This window comes from Onychostruthus taczanowskii, unplaced genomic scaffold (genome assembly GCF_017590055.1).
Source record: "Onychostruthus taczanowskii isolate IOZ18803 unplaced genomic scaffold, ASM1759005v1 scaffold126, whole genome shotgun sequence".
NCBI classification, from domain to species: Eukaryota; Metazoa; Chordata; class Aves; order Passeriformes; family Passeridae; genus Onychostruthus; species Onychostruthus taczanowskii.
In genome coordinates, this window is record NW_024498418.1 from 1,237,345 (window position 1) to 1,253,727 (window position 16,383).

General features: G+C 57.7%; 1 protein-coding gene across 1 annotated transcript; it reads left to right on the top strand.

The window, feature by feature from the left end:
- The first annotated feature begins 447 nt into the window (after window positions 1–447).
- DNMT3B (DNA methyltransferase 3 beta) lies at window positions 448–15,799 on the top strand. Its single transcript, XM_041396149.1, is given in 20 exon segments — window positions 448–563; window positions 4,116–4,242; window positions 4,930–5,033; window positions 6,047–6,117; window positions 6,119–6,215; window positions 6,697–6,885; window positions 7,997–8,155; window positions 8,940–9,047; window positions 9,675–9,816; window positions 10,175–10,303; window positions 10,724–10,768; window positions 11,170–11,249; window positions 11,533–11,645; window positions 12,024–12,207; window positions 12,449–12,533; window positions 13,079–13,224; window positions 13,383–13,541; window positions 13,609–13,818; window positions 14,447–14,532; window positions 15,658–15,799. Coding segments are annotated over 20 exon segments (2,481 nt in total). The 5' UTR covers window positions 448–458.
- Window positions 15,800–16,383: the final 584 nt, after the last annotated feature.

A 16,383-nucleotide genomic window follows, 5' to 3' on the forward strand; every position in this document is an offset into this window, starting at 1 on the left:
GAAGCCGGGAGAGGGGAGCGGCGGGGGTCCCCTGGGCGAGTGGTGGTCCTGGGGCAAGAGGTGCTCCGGCACCGACCTCCCTCGGAACGGGAGAGGGCAAGGAGGGGGTGGCTGGAGCGTGCTGCCCTGAGCAGTACTGGTACTCTCCTTTCCTGCCCCAGTTTCCAAATTTTTAATCAGCTGAGGAGGAGTGAGGCTGGGTTATCCCAGTCCCACCGCTGTGGCTGCACGGGGCTGGACGGGCGGCCGTGGGGACAGCGAGGTGTCATTGTCATCTTTGGTCCTCTTGTTCAGGGGGAGAATGAAGCGGTGACGACTCCGGACAGAAGACTGGCCACCTCTGAGAGGACCTCACCTGTGTTCAGAGCCCCCAGAGCCTCCAGCCCTGCCCGCAGCTGCCGCCCGCCGGCAGCCCCTGCCCCACGCCGGGGGGCTCGGCCCGGCGGGATCCCGGCGGGATGAACATGGTAAAGAGCCCGAAGCCGCTGGAGCAGCGGCTGGCGGGGATGGTGGCTGTCCGGGAGACGTCTCCAGCCTGGTCTGCGCTGGGAGAGGAGGGGCCGGTTTGTGTTTTGTTCCTTTTCTTTAACCCAGCTTTGCTGAGAGGCAGCGGGGAGAGCCGGGGTGGGCGCCGAGGGCTGCGGGGGGAGTGGAGCGGGGCAGGAGGAAACCGGGGGAAATGGAGGGAAGTGCCGGAGCGGGAGAGCAGAGAGGCCAGGCACAGGAAGCGGGCAGGGGGAGCCTGCCCTTCGCCCCCTGCCCTTCCCAACGAGCACATCTGCGAAATCGGCGCCTTTCTTACCGAACTGCCAACCCAGCAACTCCTTTCTTCCCAGGATTAGAGGGAAATGTTCGGTTTGGGGAGACTTAAAGGCCATTAGTGTGCACCACAGCCCAGAGCCAGCCCGGCCATTAGGGTCCTTTATTTCTTTTTGTTATTCAAACAGGGCTTGGGCGATGGCTCCATCCCAGCCATGGGTAAAGCTTCCCTCCAGCCTTTTGATATGCATGCCCCTGTCTGGAGGCAAAGTCCGAAACCTCCCCACCTCCTGGGGACATGCACCTGATAACAGGGCGGCCTCTTTTCCCAGCAAGGAAAACTGAACTCAGCCTGGGCCAGGCTGGAGGAGCAGCCCCGGGAGCAGGGGCAGGGGTCCAGTCCAGAGCATGGCCCGGCCAGGTGAGCCCTGCCCACCCTGCCCTCTCTGCCAGGTGAGCCCAGCCATCCTGCCCACTCTGCCTGCTCTGCCTGCTGCAGGGTGGCCAGCAGTCCTGGCCAGGCAGGGACCAGAATTCTCTCTAAGCAGTTAATACTGTGGCATGGTCTTTAACCAATCTGGCAAATCTTAAAGAAACTGGTATTGCAAAATGAGGGCGGGCTGTGGAGTCAGCGGGTTCATTGTCTTCTCGGGTGGGATTTGGCTGCAGGGCACGTCCTGGTCACCAGGCAGTGCTGGGGCTGCCGCTGGTGCCGGGCTCTTGGGGAGTTTTCGGCAATGGAGCTGGAATTGTGCATTATTTGCCTCCTCATGGATTCCCGTCTGGAGTGCATGGCTGTGGAGCAGCCGGTGTGTTTGCAGGGCGCTGGGCAATGCAAACACTGCAGGGTTGGTCTCCCATGAGCCAGCCCATGTGAGGGCAGTGCTCTGTTTCTTATTATTAATGCCCTCAGTGCACATGTTGGTGTGTTTTTGCAAGGGGAGGCGAGGACAAAGAACCAAGCCTTCCTCCCGAGCAGGAGGGGCTGAGCTCACAAGGATGTGGCTCCTGCAGGGGAGCCTGGCTGGTCAGCGGGCAGCAGGATGGGCTCACGTCCCTTCAGCACTTGGTGCAAACAGCAGGAGAAGGGGTGGGAATTGCAGTCGTGCTGCATAGGATTAGGATTTTGCGAGAGGCACTTTAAATGAGCAGTTTATGCCATGGTCTGCTGTTCCCTTTCCTGTCAGAGGATGGTGATGGGATGTCCTCAAGTGATCCTGGGCAGTGCAGCTGGAGAAGGGCACGAACCAAGCAGGGAGCTGACGTGCCTGTGCTCACGGCAGGGCCTGTGGCCCGTGCCATGGACCCACAGAGCTGTGACCGGTGGGTCTCTGCTCTGCCAGCCAGCAGCTCCTTCCAAAGGGATAACCCTTTTTTTCCCACTTTATAACTGGAATAAAAGCCGTGTGGGAGCTCCCTAAGCACATGGCAAAGCTGAGCTAGGGGCATCAGGTGTTCAGTCCTGGCTGTGTCCCTAGGGAGACCTGGCCACTGTGTCACCTTAGCCCTTCGCTTCCCCAGTGCTAGGCTGACAGGACACCCTTGCCTGGTGTGCTGGACGTGAGGCAGTCGTGGGGCTGAGGAAGGAAAAGCCATTTTGAAGTGCAAGTTTGAACTTCCTGGACTCAGGTTCCTGACAAAGGAATGAATGCAGAGGTCGTCTGAGAGTCCTAGTGGAGTTTTGTGGGTGCAGATGTTTGGGAGGGCTGGGAGATATCCTTGCCTGCTTCTGTCCTCCCTGAATCTTACCTGCTTCATGCAGCTCCATCTCCTTGTACCCTCTGGTTCAGATCACCCTCATGCTGGGAGAGCAGCCTCCCTGTAGGGATTCCCAAGGGAGATTCTCTTTTTGGTGAGTTGTGCTGGTTTTGGTGGCAGCATTGCTGCCAGTCATAGCTGCTGCTGCTCCGCAGCACTGTGGGCTGAGGAGGGGGAGCAGACCAGGAGGAGCTGGCCCTGACCTGGCTGTGCTGTGCCGGGGTGGATTGCTGCATCCTGGAGCATCTGGGGCCATGTGGGACCATCCGCCGGGGCCGGGGGCAGGCGGCGAGTCTGGGCAGCTCCCAGGAATTGTTTGCTGGGTCTGGGAGCAGATGTGCTGCAGCAGAGGGATCTCTGCACACACAGCTGTGGGGGGTTATGCAGCGTCTGGTGCCATTCCTCTCCTCCTCCCTTTGTCCAGGGGGGAGGCAGTATGTGCACCGAGGTTTCTGCCTGTGGAGGTGGGTGCTGGACACCTGTTTTTCTTTGTGTTTGAGTGTTACCAGGTTTTTAACTCTGCCCTCTGCATCCAAAACATCAAACTCCAACTGGTCTTTGTTTGTCGGAGGTGCTGACAGATGATTTCAAAGCAGAAATCTCAATTGTTAGGGCAGTGCTTGGAGGCGACGCAGAACGAGAGTGACACAGAAGGGGCGGTGGGCTTGAGCTGGGGTCTCTCTGGGGCTGAGGGGGTGTTACTTTGGCTTCCTATAGGGCTGTAGGTGGGCAAAGCCCTGCGAGCTTCTCAGCTCTTGAGTTACGTGCTGCTGAAATGACTGTGCTGCTGAAGAGGCAAGTTGCAGCACAGACCCATAGCCCGGCAGTGAGGCAGCACAGTTCATGGCATCCGGGTGCCTCTGGGAGAGCCGGGAGCTTCCACTTCAGAAAACAGGAGCCAGGGAGGGCACCCAGGGGAAGGCAGCAAGCAAGGCGAGCCCCAGCTCAGCAGAGGACACCAGAGGATGCACAGCCCCCTGCTCTGCCCCTTCACCCTTGGGCAGGGCAGCTGAGGCCAAGAGCCGGGGGCAGGAGGAGTTTTCTCCCTCGGAGCGAGTTTAATGCAGGCTCCAGGACTTTGCCCCCCATGGCGGGCTGCCTGTCCTGCTGCTGCGGGAACAGCCCACCCACCTCTGGGCGTGTTGGGCAGCTGGAACACCGGGAGGCTGGTGGCCCAGGGGTGGGCTCTCCCCAGGGGTGGGCTCTCCCCAGGGGTGGGCTGGCCCCAGGGGTGGGCTGGCCCCTGGTTTCTGCAGGGTGGCCGGGAAGTGCAACTTCCCTCCAGACAGAGTGACCTGGGGCTCGGCAGCTCCGAGCCAGCATACAGATGTTGGGGGAAAACCAGGCGTGTCCCTAAGGATAAGTGGGTTGCACCTGGGACCTCTTTTAGATGGAGCTGATTGACCTTTAAGGCCACCACGTTTGTGTGGAGGTTATGTGCAAGTGCTGTTTATTTCCCAGGACCTTTAGTTGCATCTCCAGACTCCTCTGCTAAGGGCACAAAGTTAAAGCTGGCTCAAGGACCTCACTCTGTCTGCTCTGCCCTCCCTGGGGCTTCCTTGCACAGCTGAATTTCCTTTCCATTCTGGCTTCTACAGGCAACCATGAAAAAGGACAAGAGCCATGGGCAGGATGAGGCAGACTGTAGGGCAAAGCTGATCCTCATCAACAGGGACAATGCACCTGGTGTTGTCCTGGAGGCGAATGGGAAGCCCAGCACTCCAGGTGAGGGTCACCACACTGAGCCCAGAGTGCTCCAAGCATGCACAGGGATGGGGATGTCACAGCCTCTGTCCCACGCCTTGGTGGGGGATGAAGTGCTGTGGCTGTGGCCAGAGTCCCCCCCATGACCCCACTGGATTTCTGTGATCCAGGAGCACACTCAGGCCATGCTGTGGTTGTGGGAATGGGTGCCACACTGGGATTCTGGCTCTGCCCCCCATAGTTTAACCCCCATGGAGTGAGGAAAGCAGGGGAGCCCCTCCAGCCTGAGGGGTGCCATTGACCTGAGGGGCTGCATCGCTGCTCCTGGGATTCTCCAGTCAGGGTTCCCAAATCCCACCTCTTGGGTTCACAAGGTCCTGCTGTAAATGACTTGGTGACAAGCCCGGAAGAGCTGGCATGTGGCCTCCTTGTGCCTCTGAGCTTTCAGGAACAGGGGAGTGGATAAGAATGTCCCCATGCTTGCTGCTAGTCCCTCCCAGTTTTAGGGACAGGTGGGTGATCTGGGGCTGTGGTGCCACGGTGGGGAGCCCCGGGGACACCACTTGTCTCTGCCCCCAGCCACGTTTCTCTGAGATGAGGTTTTGGTGCCTCCAAATTGTGCTGTGGGAGCAGTGGGAGGCTGGGGCATGCAAGGACACAGCCAGAAGGGCTTGCAGAGCCTGAGGCTGCTCTGTCTTGTTTGCACAGATTCCAGGGGCCTGGGGCTGCTGCCCCTGAAGAAGGAGAAGAACAGCAATGGAGACCTCTCCAAGGAGGACCTGGCCTGGCCACTCGATCTGCCGGTGCAGAGGGTAAGTGAACACCTAGGGTGCTTTTTTGGGGGCTGTCTGTGGGTGGTATCTGGTGCCAGGATCCTCATCTCTTTCCTTCTGGGCTTCTCTTGTGCCCAATGCCAGAGGAACAGTCCAGTGATGAATGCAATACTCACCGCGTAATGTTTTAATTTTTAAATTGCTGCTTCTCATGATACAGCAGTAGGAGGGGGTGGTGTGGGATGCAGCAATGGCCATTACATGTTGCAGAAGCCTAATAAAATATACTGATATTTTCTTTAAAGTCTTGGCTGTATTGATACACTGAAGCATCTCATGCCTCCCACTGTTGGGGTGAGCTGCTTTTAGCTGCTGTGGGCTGGACCCCAGTTTCACTCACCCTCTTTTGTTGACAAACCTCCAGGGTCTGGAAGCATTTTTGCCTTCTGGCTTTATTGTTTTGAGTTAGAATTAAAAGCCAAGGCTGGAGATCTGCCTGAGATGAGGCAGCTTCCAAAAGAAAGAGCCATAAATCCAGTGGGTGAAAATTGATCTTTCCCACTGTTTAGTTTGGGGGCTCTTCACTGCAAAATCTCATTTCATTTTGAACCTCTGTTATGCTGGGTGCAGGCAGCAAGTCTGGGCTGGACTGTGACTCTGACCACCAGGGAAGGGCTGCCCTGGGTGCTGCTGCAGGGCTGCTGTGGGAAAGAGCACCCATGGGAGAGTGAGAGCATCCAGGGTGTGTGAGTGGTCCATGCCCATCCTGCCATGGTCTGTGGTTCTGGCATCCCAGTCCTCCCAGCTGTGGCTCCTGCTCTCTCTATCATTCTGGGTGCAATGGGCTGCAGCAGTGGGGCTCCTCAGCCTTGCAGAGATGCTGTGGAGCAGAAAGTTGCCCAAAGGGGCTGAGCACAAAATGCCCCCAGCATCCATTTGTCTCCTCTCACCTTCCCCAGGGCACTCCCTGTGGTGCACAGCACCATGAGGCACAGACTGTCCCTGTGCGAGGAGGGCACCCATGCTGTGGCCCCCCTGTGTTCTGGTATCAGGTGCAACCCTGGGGCAGGGCTGGGTGGGAGAACAGCCTCAGGCAGAAGCCTCAGGCAGAAGCCCACCCTGTGCCTCCCGTTGCAGGCAGGGCGGACCCGGCAGGAGATGCGGCTCAAGGACCCAGCACGCAGTGTGGAGCCTCTCAGGGACCTGCCAACTCCCGTGCGGGTGAGGGTCTGGCAGGGCCAGGGCTTCCCTGAGGCTTCCCTTGTGCTCCAGGGACCTGCACTGCTGCTGTGCCCTGGTCAAGTGTCTTCAGAGATGGTGCAGCCTCCCCGTGCCTCAGTTTCCCCCGTGAAGGGGTGTTTTTGTGCTGCATTTTGCCCCTGCTATGAACTGGGTGCGTTGAGCACCCTGGGGTGGATTTGGCACAGGAAAATGGGAGGGGGCAGTGGTGCACCATTTGCTCTGGGCCTGGCAGGTAGAAGCAGAGCAGTTCTCCTGCAGATGCCCCTGTTAAGGGCTTTTCTCTCTATTCATGGCTGCAGTGGTGCCCTCACTCCCTGGCTGCCCCTCTCCAATCCCAGCTGCAGAGCTGGGAGATGACACGGGGCTGAGTGTGATGTGGGGAATGGGGGTGATGTGGGCAGGTCTTTGCTCCCCCTGTCCCTCTCCCTGCTGCACTCACGCTCCTGCCTCCGCCACGCAGAGCTCCAGGCGTCGCTCCGCTGTGCCCACGCCCATGACCATCGACCTGACAGAGGAGGACTCCCAGGACTCATCCCAGAGCAGCAGCACACTCTCGGGTAGCAGCTCCCAGGAGGGGCAGAATGGCTCTGCTGAGCTGGGGGCCGAGGAGGCAGAGAGCAGAGACATGGGCATGGCGCTGGAATACCAGGTATGGAGGGGCTGAGCTCTGCTCCTGCACCCACCATGGTGTGGGGCAAGGATGAGCCTCTGTGGCTTGTCCCAAAACAAACTGGGAAACCTCAGTGCTGTTTCGCCTGCCCACCCATCCCTGATGCCTAATGGTGCCAGGCTGTCTCCATCTATCAGGCTTGGGTGCTTTGTGGGACCAGCCCTGCCAAGCTGCCACTGGTGCCACACGTGGGCCCCCCGAGACACACGAGCGTGCCGTGTGCTGTGCCCTGCTCAGACAGGCAGTTGCATGTGCAGAAAACGTTTCTGTCGGGGATGCTGGAGAGAAGCAAAGCTGCTGGGGCTGCAGAGCAGGATTTGGTGCCTGGGGGCCGCAGGGCAGGGCCCCAGACTTGCAGGAATTGGGCAATTGCATCTTGCTGCATAATTAAGTACGTAATTGCAGAATAAAGCTGGGAAGGAGGGCTCTGCAGGCAGAGAGGTGACTTTTCTCTGTGTGAGGTTCCTTGCTGTGCACAGCACCCAGCGTGGCCTGCGATTCTTGGCTCTTTTTTTCTTCTCTGTTTTAGTTCTGCCACATTTCCTGCTTTCCCCAGCAGGAAAAGAGGAGGGTGGGTGGGTGTCCTCTCCCTGGGGTGCAGCCACACCACGCAGGCTGAGCTGTGAGTTCTGTGAGGGGGCTGTTCTGTGCCAAGGAGGAGCCTCATCTGCTGAGGGCACCCAGGGAACAGCCTTGGTGCAAGGCTTCCCCGTGTGTGCAGAGACCCTGGGAGGGCAGGCAGGAGTGGACACGCACGGGGCCCGCTGCCAGGTGGGCTGTGCAGGATGGAGCATGCACCACGCCGTGTGCCAGGCACGGGCTCAGTGTGGCGCTGGCACACACAGGCCTCCCCATCAAGCTTCAGCATGGATCAGAGCTGGGATTCAGTGCTGCCAGGGGGGAATGGCTTGGCCCTGTGACTGAGGGAGGGGTTGCAGTTGTTGGAGATCACTGCACAGAGATTCCACACGCGTGACACACATGGCGACACACCAGGGCTGTCCCCTGTGCTCCAGGGCTCCCCTGACCAACTGCCCAGACAAAATGGGGAACTTGTACTTTTGGCTGATCTGTTGTGTTGTGCTTTCAGGATGGGAAGGAATTTGGAATTGGGGAGCTTGTCTGGGGAAAGATCAAAGGTTTTTCCTGGTGGCCTGCGATCGTCGTCTCCCACAGAGCCACGGCCAAGCGCCAGGCGGTCTCGGGCATGCGGTGGGTGCAGTGGTTTGGAGACGGGAAGTTCTCCGAGGTAAGAGAGAGCTTAGACTCTGTTTTGGCCCAGCCCAAAACACCCTTCCCTGCACGTCTCTGCCCCACTCCTGAGGCTGGCTGTGGGGGTGGATGTGCTCCTGCAGCCTCCCAGGCCTCCCCTCCCAGTGTTAAGCATGGCCAGGCCCTGGAAGGTTCTCATGGCTCTGGTGTCTGTAACTAATGACTGGTAGGTTGGTGACAACATCCAGACATGGAGACATCTGCCTGACCACTTCAGAAGTTTTTGTCCATGCTCCAGAGCTTTCCCTGTTACTCACTGTCTGGGGAGGGATGTGCCCTCAGAGCCCCTCACAGAATCAGAATATCCTGAATTGGAAGGGACCCATAAGGATCTTCGAGTCACACTCCTTCCCTGCACAGGACAGCCCTAAAATCCCACTATATGCCCAAGAGTGTCACCCAAACTCTCCTTGAGCTCTGTCAGGCTCCTGCCATGACCACTTCCCTGGAGTCTGTGTTCTAGAGCCCAACCGTGAACCTTTTCCTAATATCCAGTGAGGATATTTCCTATATCCAGTAAGGATACCAACCCCTCCCACGCTGCAGGCAGGAGGGAGGAAGTGCTGTGCTGGTGTCACACCAGCAGTGCCGGCAGAGGGTGCAACCCACCCGTCCTTGTCACGCTGCTGCTCTTGGCAAAGCTGCCTCTGGGCTTCCTCCTGTGGCCACAGTGCTGGAGCTGGGGACTGCACAGGGCTGGGGGGATATGGCCCAGCAGGGCATTCCCATCTCACAGGTGAGGTCTTGGTGCTCTCTCCCAGGTTTCTGCAGACAAACTGGTGGGACTGATGGCCTTCAGGCAGCATTTCAATTCCTCCACGTTCAACAAGCTGGTGTCCTACCGCCGTGCCATTTACCACGCTCTGGAGGTAACCACCAGGGGTGGGGGGAGTGGGTGAGGAGGTGCCAGAGGAACCAGCTGGGCTGGGGGGCCAGTGGGATGGGGTGCAGCAAAACCCCCCTTTCACTACTGAGATTATTTCCAAGTGCAGCTGTGGGGCCAGATTCTGCTTATCCTGAGGGTTTAGGGGTAGCTGCTGCTGCTCCAGGGTCTCACTGCTCCAGAACCCCAGGCCAGACTCCTTGTGAGGGCTTGGACATGGCAGCATCATGGCAGTGCCAGGCTGGCCAGAGGTGTCCCAGGTCAGTGCAGGATGCCCTTTGAAGTGCAGGCCCACAGGCATCTCCTCTGCCTTTTCTTCCTGGCACTTGCCATGGAGCAGAATCTGGGCAAGAGCTTTGGCTGGGCTGTCCCTGCTTCTGGCTCCATTGGGGCTGGTGGAAGACATTGCAGGGATGGAGGCACTGGGCTGTGGCCAAGGGCAAACCCAGAGTGGGAATCCATCAGCTGCCACCATCCCAGGGCCACCAAGCTCTGTGTGTGTGTGTGTGTGTGCTGGGTGGCCCGGAAGCCTGGGGCTGTGGCCCTGGAAGGCTGTGGCTGCTCCCCTGAAAGAGACCACCCTGTCACCCTGTCTGCTGCCCATCCTCATCAGGTGGCCCGGAGCCGGTCGGGGAAGACGTTTACAACTGGCCCCAGGGAGTCACTGGAGGAGCAGCTGAAGCCCATGATCGACTGGGCAATCACTGGCTTCAAACCCCTGGGGCTCAAGGGACTGCGGCCACCCAAAGGCTCAGGTGAGGTGGTGGCATCAGCTGGCTGGGGGCTGGTGGGGGGCTGGCATGGACAGTGGTCACTGGGGGCTGCCCCTGGCTGAGCCTGCTCACCCTGTGCTGTGGCCATGCTAGTCCAGTCCCAAGGGGGTCCTGGAGCTTCTCTCTGGGACTCTCAGTGGCATTGCAAAAAGCTGGAGCAAAGCACCCTCCAAGCCCCATGGAAATCAGACCTGGCAGAGCCTTGTGCCATGTGAGGACCTGGGTGGTTAGGAAGGGTCCTGCTGTGGCTGGGGTGAGACCTGGCAGGGCTTGGCAGGAGGTGCCCTGGCTGGTCCTGAAACTGGAGGCTTGTACTTAAGGAGGTTCCTTTTCCTTGCAGAGAATGGGGTGCTGAGGAATGGGACAGAGGAGGTGGTGTCCCTTGAACAGTGTCCCCCCACCAAGAGGCTGAAGACCTACCCCTGCAACAGCAGCAAGGAGCAGCGTGTGGAAGAGGACCAGACCCGAGGTAACCAACAGAGTGAGCTGGGGAGTGGCTTGGCCTGGGCTGTGCGCCCCAAGAGCACTGGGAAACCATTCTGGCAAAGGGCTCGGCTCTTCCCAGGAGCCATGAGCCTGGTTTCTCAAGGCAGAAGCTTTTGTGGTCTGGTGGTGCTGACTTGTGTCTCACAAGACACCAGCAAACCCAACTGCAAGACATGGGCTGCCCCCACCAGTGGCTCAGCTTGGAGCACGACCATGTGCTGCTACACTGAGCTCTAATATCTCCATCAGTGCAAGGATGTGAGCTTTGCACCAAAATCTCTCAGCAAAGCTGGAGTAGTTCTAATGCAAGAAATAAGGCACCTGTAAGCAGAGTGCATTTAAAGTTTGTAACACAAAGAATGATAATGTCTCTTTTTTTTTTCCCCCCCCCAAATTTATAAAGAGCAAATGGTTTCTGAAGTTACGAACAACAGCGGAAAGCTGGAAGGTAAAGGCTGGCCCTGTCTTTCCTTGGAAGAGGTGGGAGGTGCTGGGGGTGCCCAGCAAGGGTCATGGGTCCCTTTTCAACTGCACCATGTAGGAGGGGGACAGGGTGCTCAGGGGGGACAGGGTGCTCAGGGGGGACAGGGTGCTCAGGGGGACAGGGTGGTCTTGGGGACACAGGGTGCTCAGGGGGACAGGGTGCTGAGCAGATCCTCCATGGGAGCCACAGCCACATCTGGATACAGTTCCAAGGGCAGGCCCCATCTGGGTGCAGTTCTGAGCGCAGCCTTTATCCAGCCACGCTCCGAGGCCAGGCTCCAGCCTCTGCAGCCTGTGGTGGGTGTAAGGGGGCCCTGCCCTGGGTGCTCCCTGCCCTGGGTGAGCGCAGCTCTCTCTGTCCCACAGAGAGCTGTTTGTCCTGCGGGAGGAGGAACCCGGCCACCTTCCACCCTCTGTTCAAGGGGGGCCTCTGCCAGACATGCAGGGTAAGTGCTGCTGTGCTGGGGCTGAGTGAGAGCCTGGGGCCTGAGGGTGGGGCTGGGATCCAGCCAGTGCTGCTGGGACCCGGGCTGGCTGTGCCAGGTCCTGGCCGTGCTGTGTCTCCCATGGAGCTGTCCCTTGGCATGTCCTCACCACCTTGAAACACTGAGGATGTGCATCTCCAAAATCTCAGCCTGCACTGAGAATGAAGCAAAGCTGTGTTCTCCACCATCTGAGCAGGGTTCCTGATCCTCTGTCCTTCTCTGCTCCTGGATGTCCTTTTGCTAGGATAGATTCCTGGAGTACTTCTACATGTATGATGAAGATGGGTACCAGTCCTACTGCACCGTCTGCTGCGCTGGCAAGGAGCTGCTGCTCTGCAGCAATGCCAGCTGCTGCAGGTGAGCCCCATGTCTCTGCTCTTGGGGCTGAGGGCCTGGCATCATTCCCAGGGAGCTGCAGGAAGCAGGATCCTCCATGAGCCTGGGCAGGGGCTGTGCTTCTCCCCAGTTGGCTGCCATGCAGCATATCCCAACACAGGCTACTTGCCCTTACTGAGCCAGGTATCTCTGAATAAGCCCTGTGGAGTTTGGCTGGAGACTTACCCACGCCTTGGTCACCAGCTTGTGTTAGCAGCCCTAAAAATCAGGGCACTGCCTGGAAAAATATCCTGTAAAATGGTGGGGGCTCTGGTCCATGGCAGGGGAGACTCCAGGAGAAGTTGGGGTGACCAAAGGGGTTGCTGGGGTGACAAGCACAAGCTGTTGTGGTTTGGGCAGGTGCTTCTGTGTGGAGTGTCTGGACGTGCTGGTGGGGCGAGGGACGTCATCCAGAGTAAAAGAGCAGGAGCCCTGGAACTGCTACATGTGCCAGCCCCAGCAGAGCCGCGGCGTGCTGCAGCGCCGGCAGGACTGGAACACTCGCCTGCAGGACTTCTTCACCAGTGACAAGGGACAGGAATATGTAAGGGCTGGGGGCAGGGAGCCTGATGTGCTGGGATATGGGGGAGAGGGTCACTAAGGGCAGGGTGCGCTACCTGGATTTCCTCTTCCCTCTGCCTTGGTCTTGTTCACCCACCCTTTCCGAGGGTGCCAGGCTCTTGGTCCTGCAGATGCTCTCCTGAAGGTGGAGGTGCTGCATTCAGAGCCTAATGGGACAATGCAGCACTGCCAGGGCTGGGGCTTCATGGCTGTCTCCATTGCAGGCTGCACCCAAAATCTACCCAACAGTTCCTCCAGCGAAGAGGAGACCAATTCGAGTGCTCTCGTTGTTCGATGGGGTGACAACAGGTGAGGCAGTAGGGAGGCACTGCTGGGCAGCTCTTAGCACTCACTGGGCATTGGGGATGAATCACTCCGTGGGCTCAAACCTGTCTCTAAAAGCTTGGTGGGGAGGAGTGGGTGAAAGCAGTGACATCCCCATCAGAGGAGGGATGAGGGCAGGGTCTCCCTTTGCTGCTGGACAGGGTTGTGGAGGAAAGGAGGGATGGAGGGAGGGCATATGTGGGCACCTCACAGAGGTATTCCTGCTGTGCCAAGAGTGATCTGGGGTGGCTGGTTCCCTTGAGAAGCCAGAGCTGTGGGAACACCAGTAATCTGTACTCCGAAGTGCCTGAGGGCAACTGGTTTGGCTCCGTTTACTCAGCTCTGGCATTCTGCTTTCTGGGAGCAAGCCTGCCTGGAGGAATGGGTCAAATAAAAGTTTACTCACCCTGAAGTGCTGTTTGACTACACCCACCTAGGACATCCAGGAGCAGCCACATCGAGCGGTGCTGACGAAGGAGACTTGGAGGCTAAAGAGAGCAGTGCCACCTCAGACCTCTGTCCGTTGGCAGGGTACACGGTGCTGAAGGACTTGGGCATCCAAGTGGAGAAGTACATTGCCTCAGAGATCTGTGAGAAGCCCATCGCCACGGGCAAAGTGCGGCCTGAGGGCAACATCACCTACGTGCACGATGTCAGGAACATAACCAAGAGAAATGTGAGCTCTGCTTCTGCGGGAGCCTGAGAGACATGGCACCATGGGGGCAGGGGTCTCACCCCGCCAGCTCTGGGACAAGCTTGTGCCCTGCCCCATCGGGGAGGAGAGACCCCTTTCTGTGGTATCCCCTAATGGTCTGGATTGTCTGTTCTCTGTAGATTGAGGAGTGGGGTCCTTTTGACCTGGTGATCGGTGGAAGCCCCTGCGACGACGTCTCCCTTGTCAATCCAACCAGGAAGGCGCTGTTTGGTAAGGCTGCTTTGCCTCTGCTGGGCTGCGTACCTTGGGATGTTCCTGGGCGTGGAGCCACTTCATGGGTGGTGGTTCAGCTGTATTGGTATTGGTGATGGGCTGTCTCCATACCCATCTTGGTGGGGAGGGCAGCCAGGCCCCCCAGCCCGTGCCCCAGCTGGTCCCAACCTGCTGCTCGGCTTTTTCCCCGCAGAAGGAACCGGGCGGCTGTTCTTCGAGTTCTACCACCTGCTCAACTACGCTCGTCCCAAGGCGGGCGAGGAGCGGCCCTTCTTCTGGATGTTTGAGAACGTGGTGGCCATGAGGATCAATGACAAGAGGGACATTTCCCGGTTTCTGGAGGTAGGGATTGCTGACAGCTGTGGGAAAGGCGTTGGAGCAGGTGACATTTGCTGGGCTGTGCAGGCTGTGCCGGGTGTGAGGGTCTGGCTATGCTTTCCTGTGGCCCTGATGCTGGAAAACCCCCTGCCTGGTGCACATGCCAAGGAATCAAGTTTAGTCTTGGCTCTGGATCCTCCCCTCTGGCTTTCATCAGGTCAAACCCAAGCACAAGTCCTCTGGGGGAGGGGTTTTGCCAGCCTTGCAGAAAGCATCTGTTCCCAGCAATGCCTGTTATTTCTAGGGAGAGGGGGGTCAGGGACTGGGAAGGAGTTTTAACTCTGTGGTAGCCAGGTTGAGTTGTGAGTCAGCAGGGACCACTGGTGTAAAATCACCACTGAAGGCCGATCCTGCTTCATGGGAACCAGCACTGAGCACCCTGTGATGGTCAATAGCTGCTGGCCATGGCCTGGGAGCTCATGTGGCCACCCAAGCTGTTCTCTGGTGTGAAACAGGGTTTGTGGGAGGCACAAATTTTGAGGATTTCTTGACGACTTAAGTCCCTGCAGTGCAGTGGGAAGGCCTGTTCATGCAGGAGAGAATCAAGCCAGCATTTCCTCTAACTTGTATTTCCCCTCTTTTTGGCTTGCAGTGTAACCCAGTTATGATTGATGCAATCAAGATATCAGCTGCCCACCGAGCTCGTTACTTCTGGGGTAACCTCCCTGGGATGGACAGGTAATCAGTCAGTCTGCTGTCCTCTTGGATCTCTCATGGTGGTTTTGGTTTGTTTTGTAGTGCCCATTTGTGTGGATTTTTTTGTCTCCCTGGCTCTAAGCCCAGCTCCTGGGAGCGAAGAGCTAGAGCTCCCGCATGGGGCAGCTGTCCTGCAGTGATGTGCACATGATAATTAATGCTCTTACTAATAAGCAATGATGAGACTGCGGGGGAGAAATGTAGCAGCATCCCCTGCCCTGGCCCTGAAGGTTTCGGAGGGAGGAGTGATGGGGCTTGCTCAGGATGCTCTAGTGGGTCTGGCTGGCGGTGCACACTTGGGGTCAGCCCAGGCTGATGTGGGGTGCTGTATGGCAGCCCTTGCCCTGGTCAGTGCCTGGTTGTGGGTTTGTGGAAGGGAACTGACTGGCTGCTGTGGCTGTGGTGGGTGGCGTGGGGGAGCTCACACCACAGCCAGCAGCTGCTGTGGCAAAGCATGAGTGCACCCTGCTCCACACTTCACACCCTGAATTCATGGCAAAATACAGCAGAAGGACTGGGAGCAGATGAATCCAATTACAAGCAGTCCATTACACCAAGTATGTGTGACAGAACCTGAAGGTTTGGCCCTGTGGATGCTTCTGGCCAGTAAACACAAGACTGGGGTTAAATAATTTTGCTTGCTTGTATTTAAATTGCCAGTATTTGTTGGAGTTAACACTGAGCTAAAGGCATTTGAAAGTAAAATAACAATTCCAAGCCTTTGTCATGTGAAATGGCTGTTGGACTTTCATCTGTCTGATTGTAAGGGAAGTGCCCAGCCCATGACTCAGAGCTACTCAGTCCTATCTCCATGGAGTAGCCCTGGGGCAATGCTTGCAGAGGTGCTACTGAGCAGAGGCAGGCTGGATGCCCAGCCACAGGAGCCTTGCCAGGAAATTCTACAAGGTGCAGGGCACTGGGGATGGTGGGAAGCCACAGCCTGGCCCCATCCAGAACTGCTCAGGTTGGGTGGGGCTGGAGAGCTGAATCCTCTCCCCATAGGAGATTCCTGACACTCACTGTCTTTGGGTAGCCTGGGAGTGGTGCTGCCCAGGGAAAGGGATTCCTGCTCCTGCTCTGCCTCACCTGCCCTCTCCTGCTCCTCAGGATCTTTGGCTTCCCCCTGCCCTACACGGATGTCTCCAACATCAGCCGCGGGACTCGCCAGAAGCTGCTGGGGGGATCGTGGAGCGTCCCTGTCATCCGACACCTCTTCTCCCCACTCAAGGATTACTTTGCCTGTGAATAGCCTGTGAAGAGTGTCCCTCGTCTGTCTGGTAACGATGCACAGCACCGCTGCTGTGGCGGGAGAGGGACGGGCACGGCCACCGGACTGCCAGGGCCCCGTCCCTCGCTGGGGACGGCAGCCTGGCCCCGCCGGGAGAGCCCAGGAATGTCTGTAACCAAAGAACCTGGCAGGGCAACTTCTTTAAAGGGACTAACAGTGATCCGTAGTAGGAAATGATGGACGAAGCTTTAATTACCCAGCACACGAAGCTCTATGCATCACTGATGGGATGGGAGCCTCATCCTCCAGAGCATTAACTATTCCTGTTTAGCCTGGAGCTGGGAAGTCACCACTTGCTGAGCAGCCAGTGTGCGGGCAGCTGCTGGGGAGCTGCAGGCAAACCTGAACTACAGTGAATTGGTGCTTTTCCTAAACAAACAAAACCTCTTGAAGTAACTGCCAAAAACCCCCAAACTGTAGCAGCAGGTGTAAGGGACCCTGCTCAGGTTACACACTGAACACAGGATCAAGAAACCAAATCTTTTTTGTTTTTATTTTTTTTTGGATAAAATTTAATTTTGTTGTTTTAATGTCTATTGCTGCTT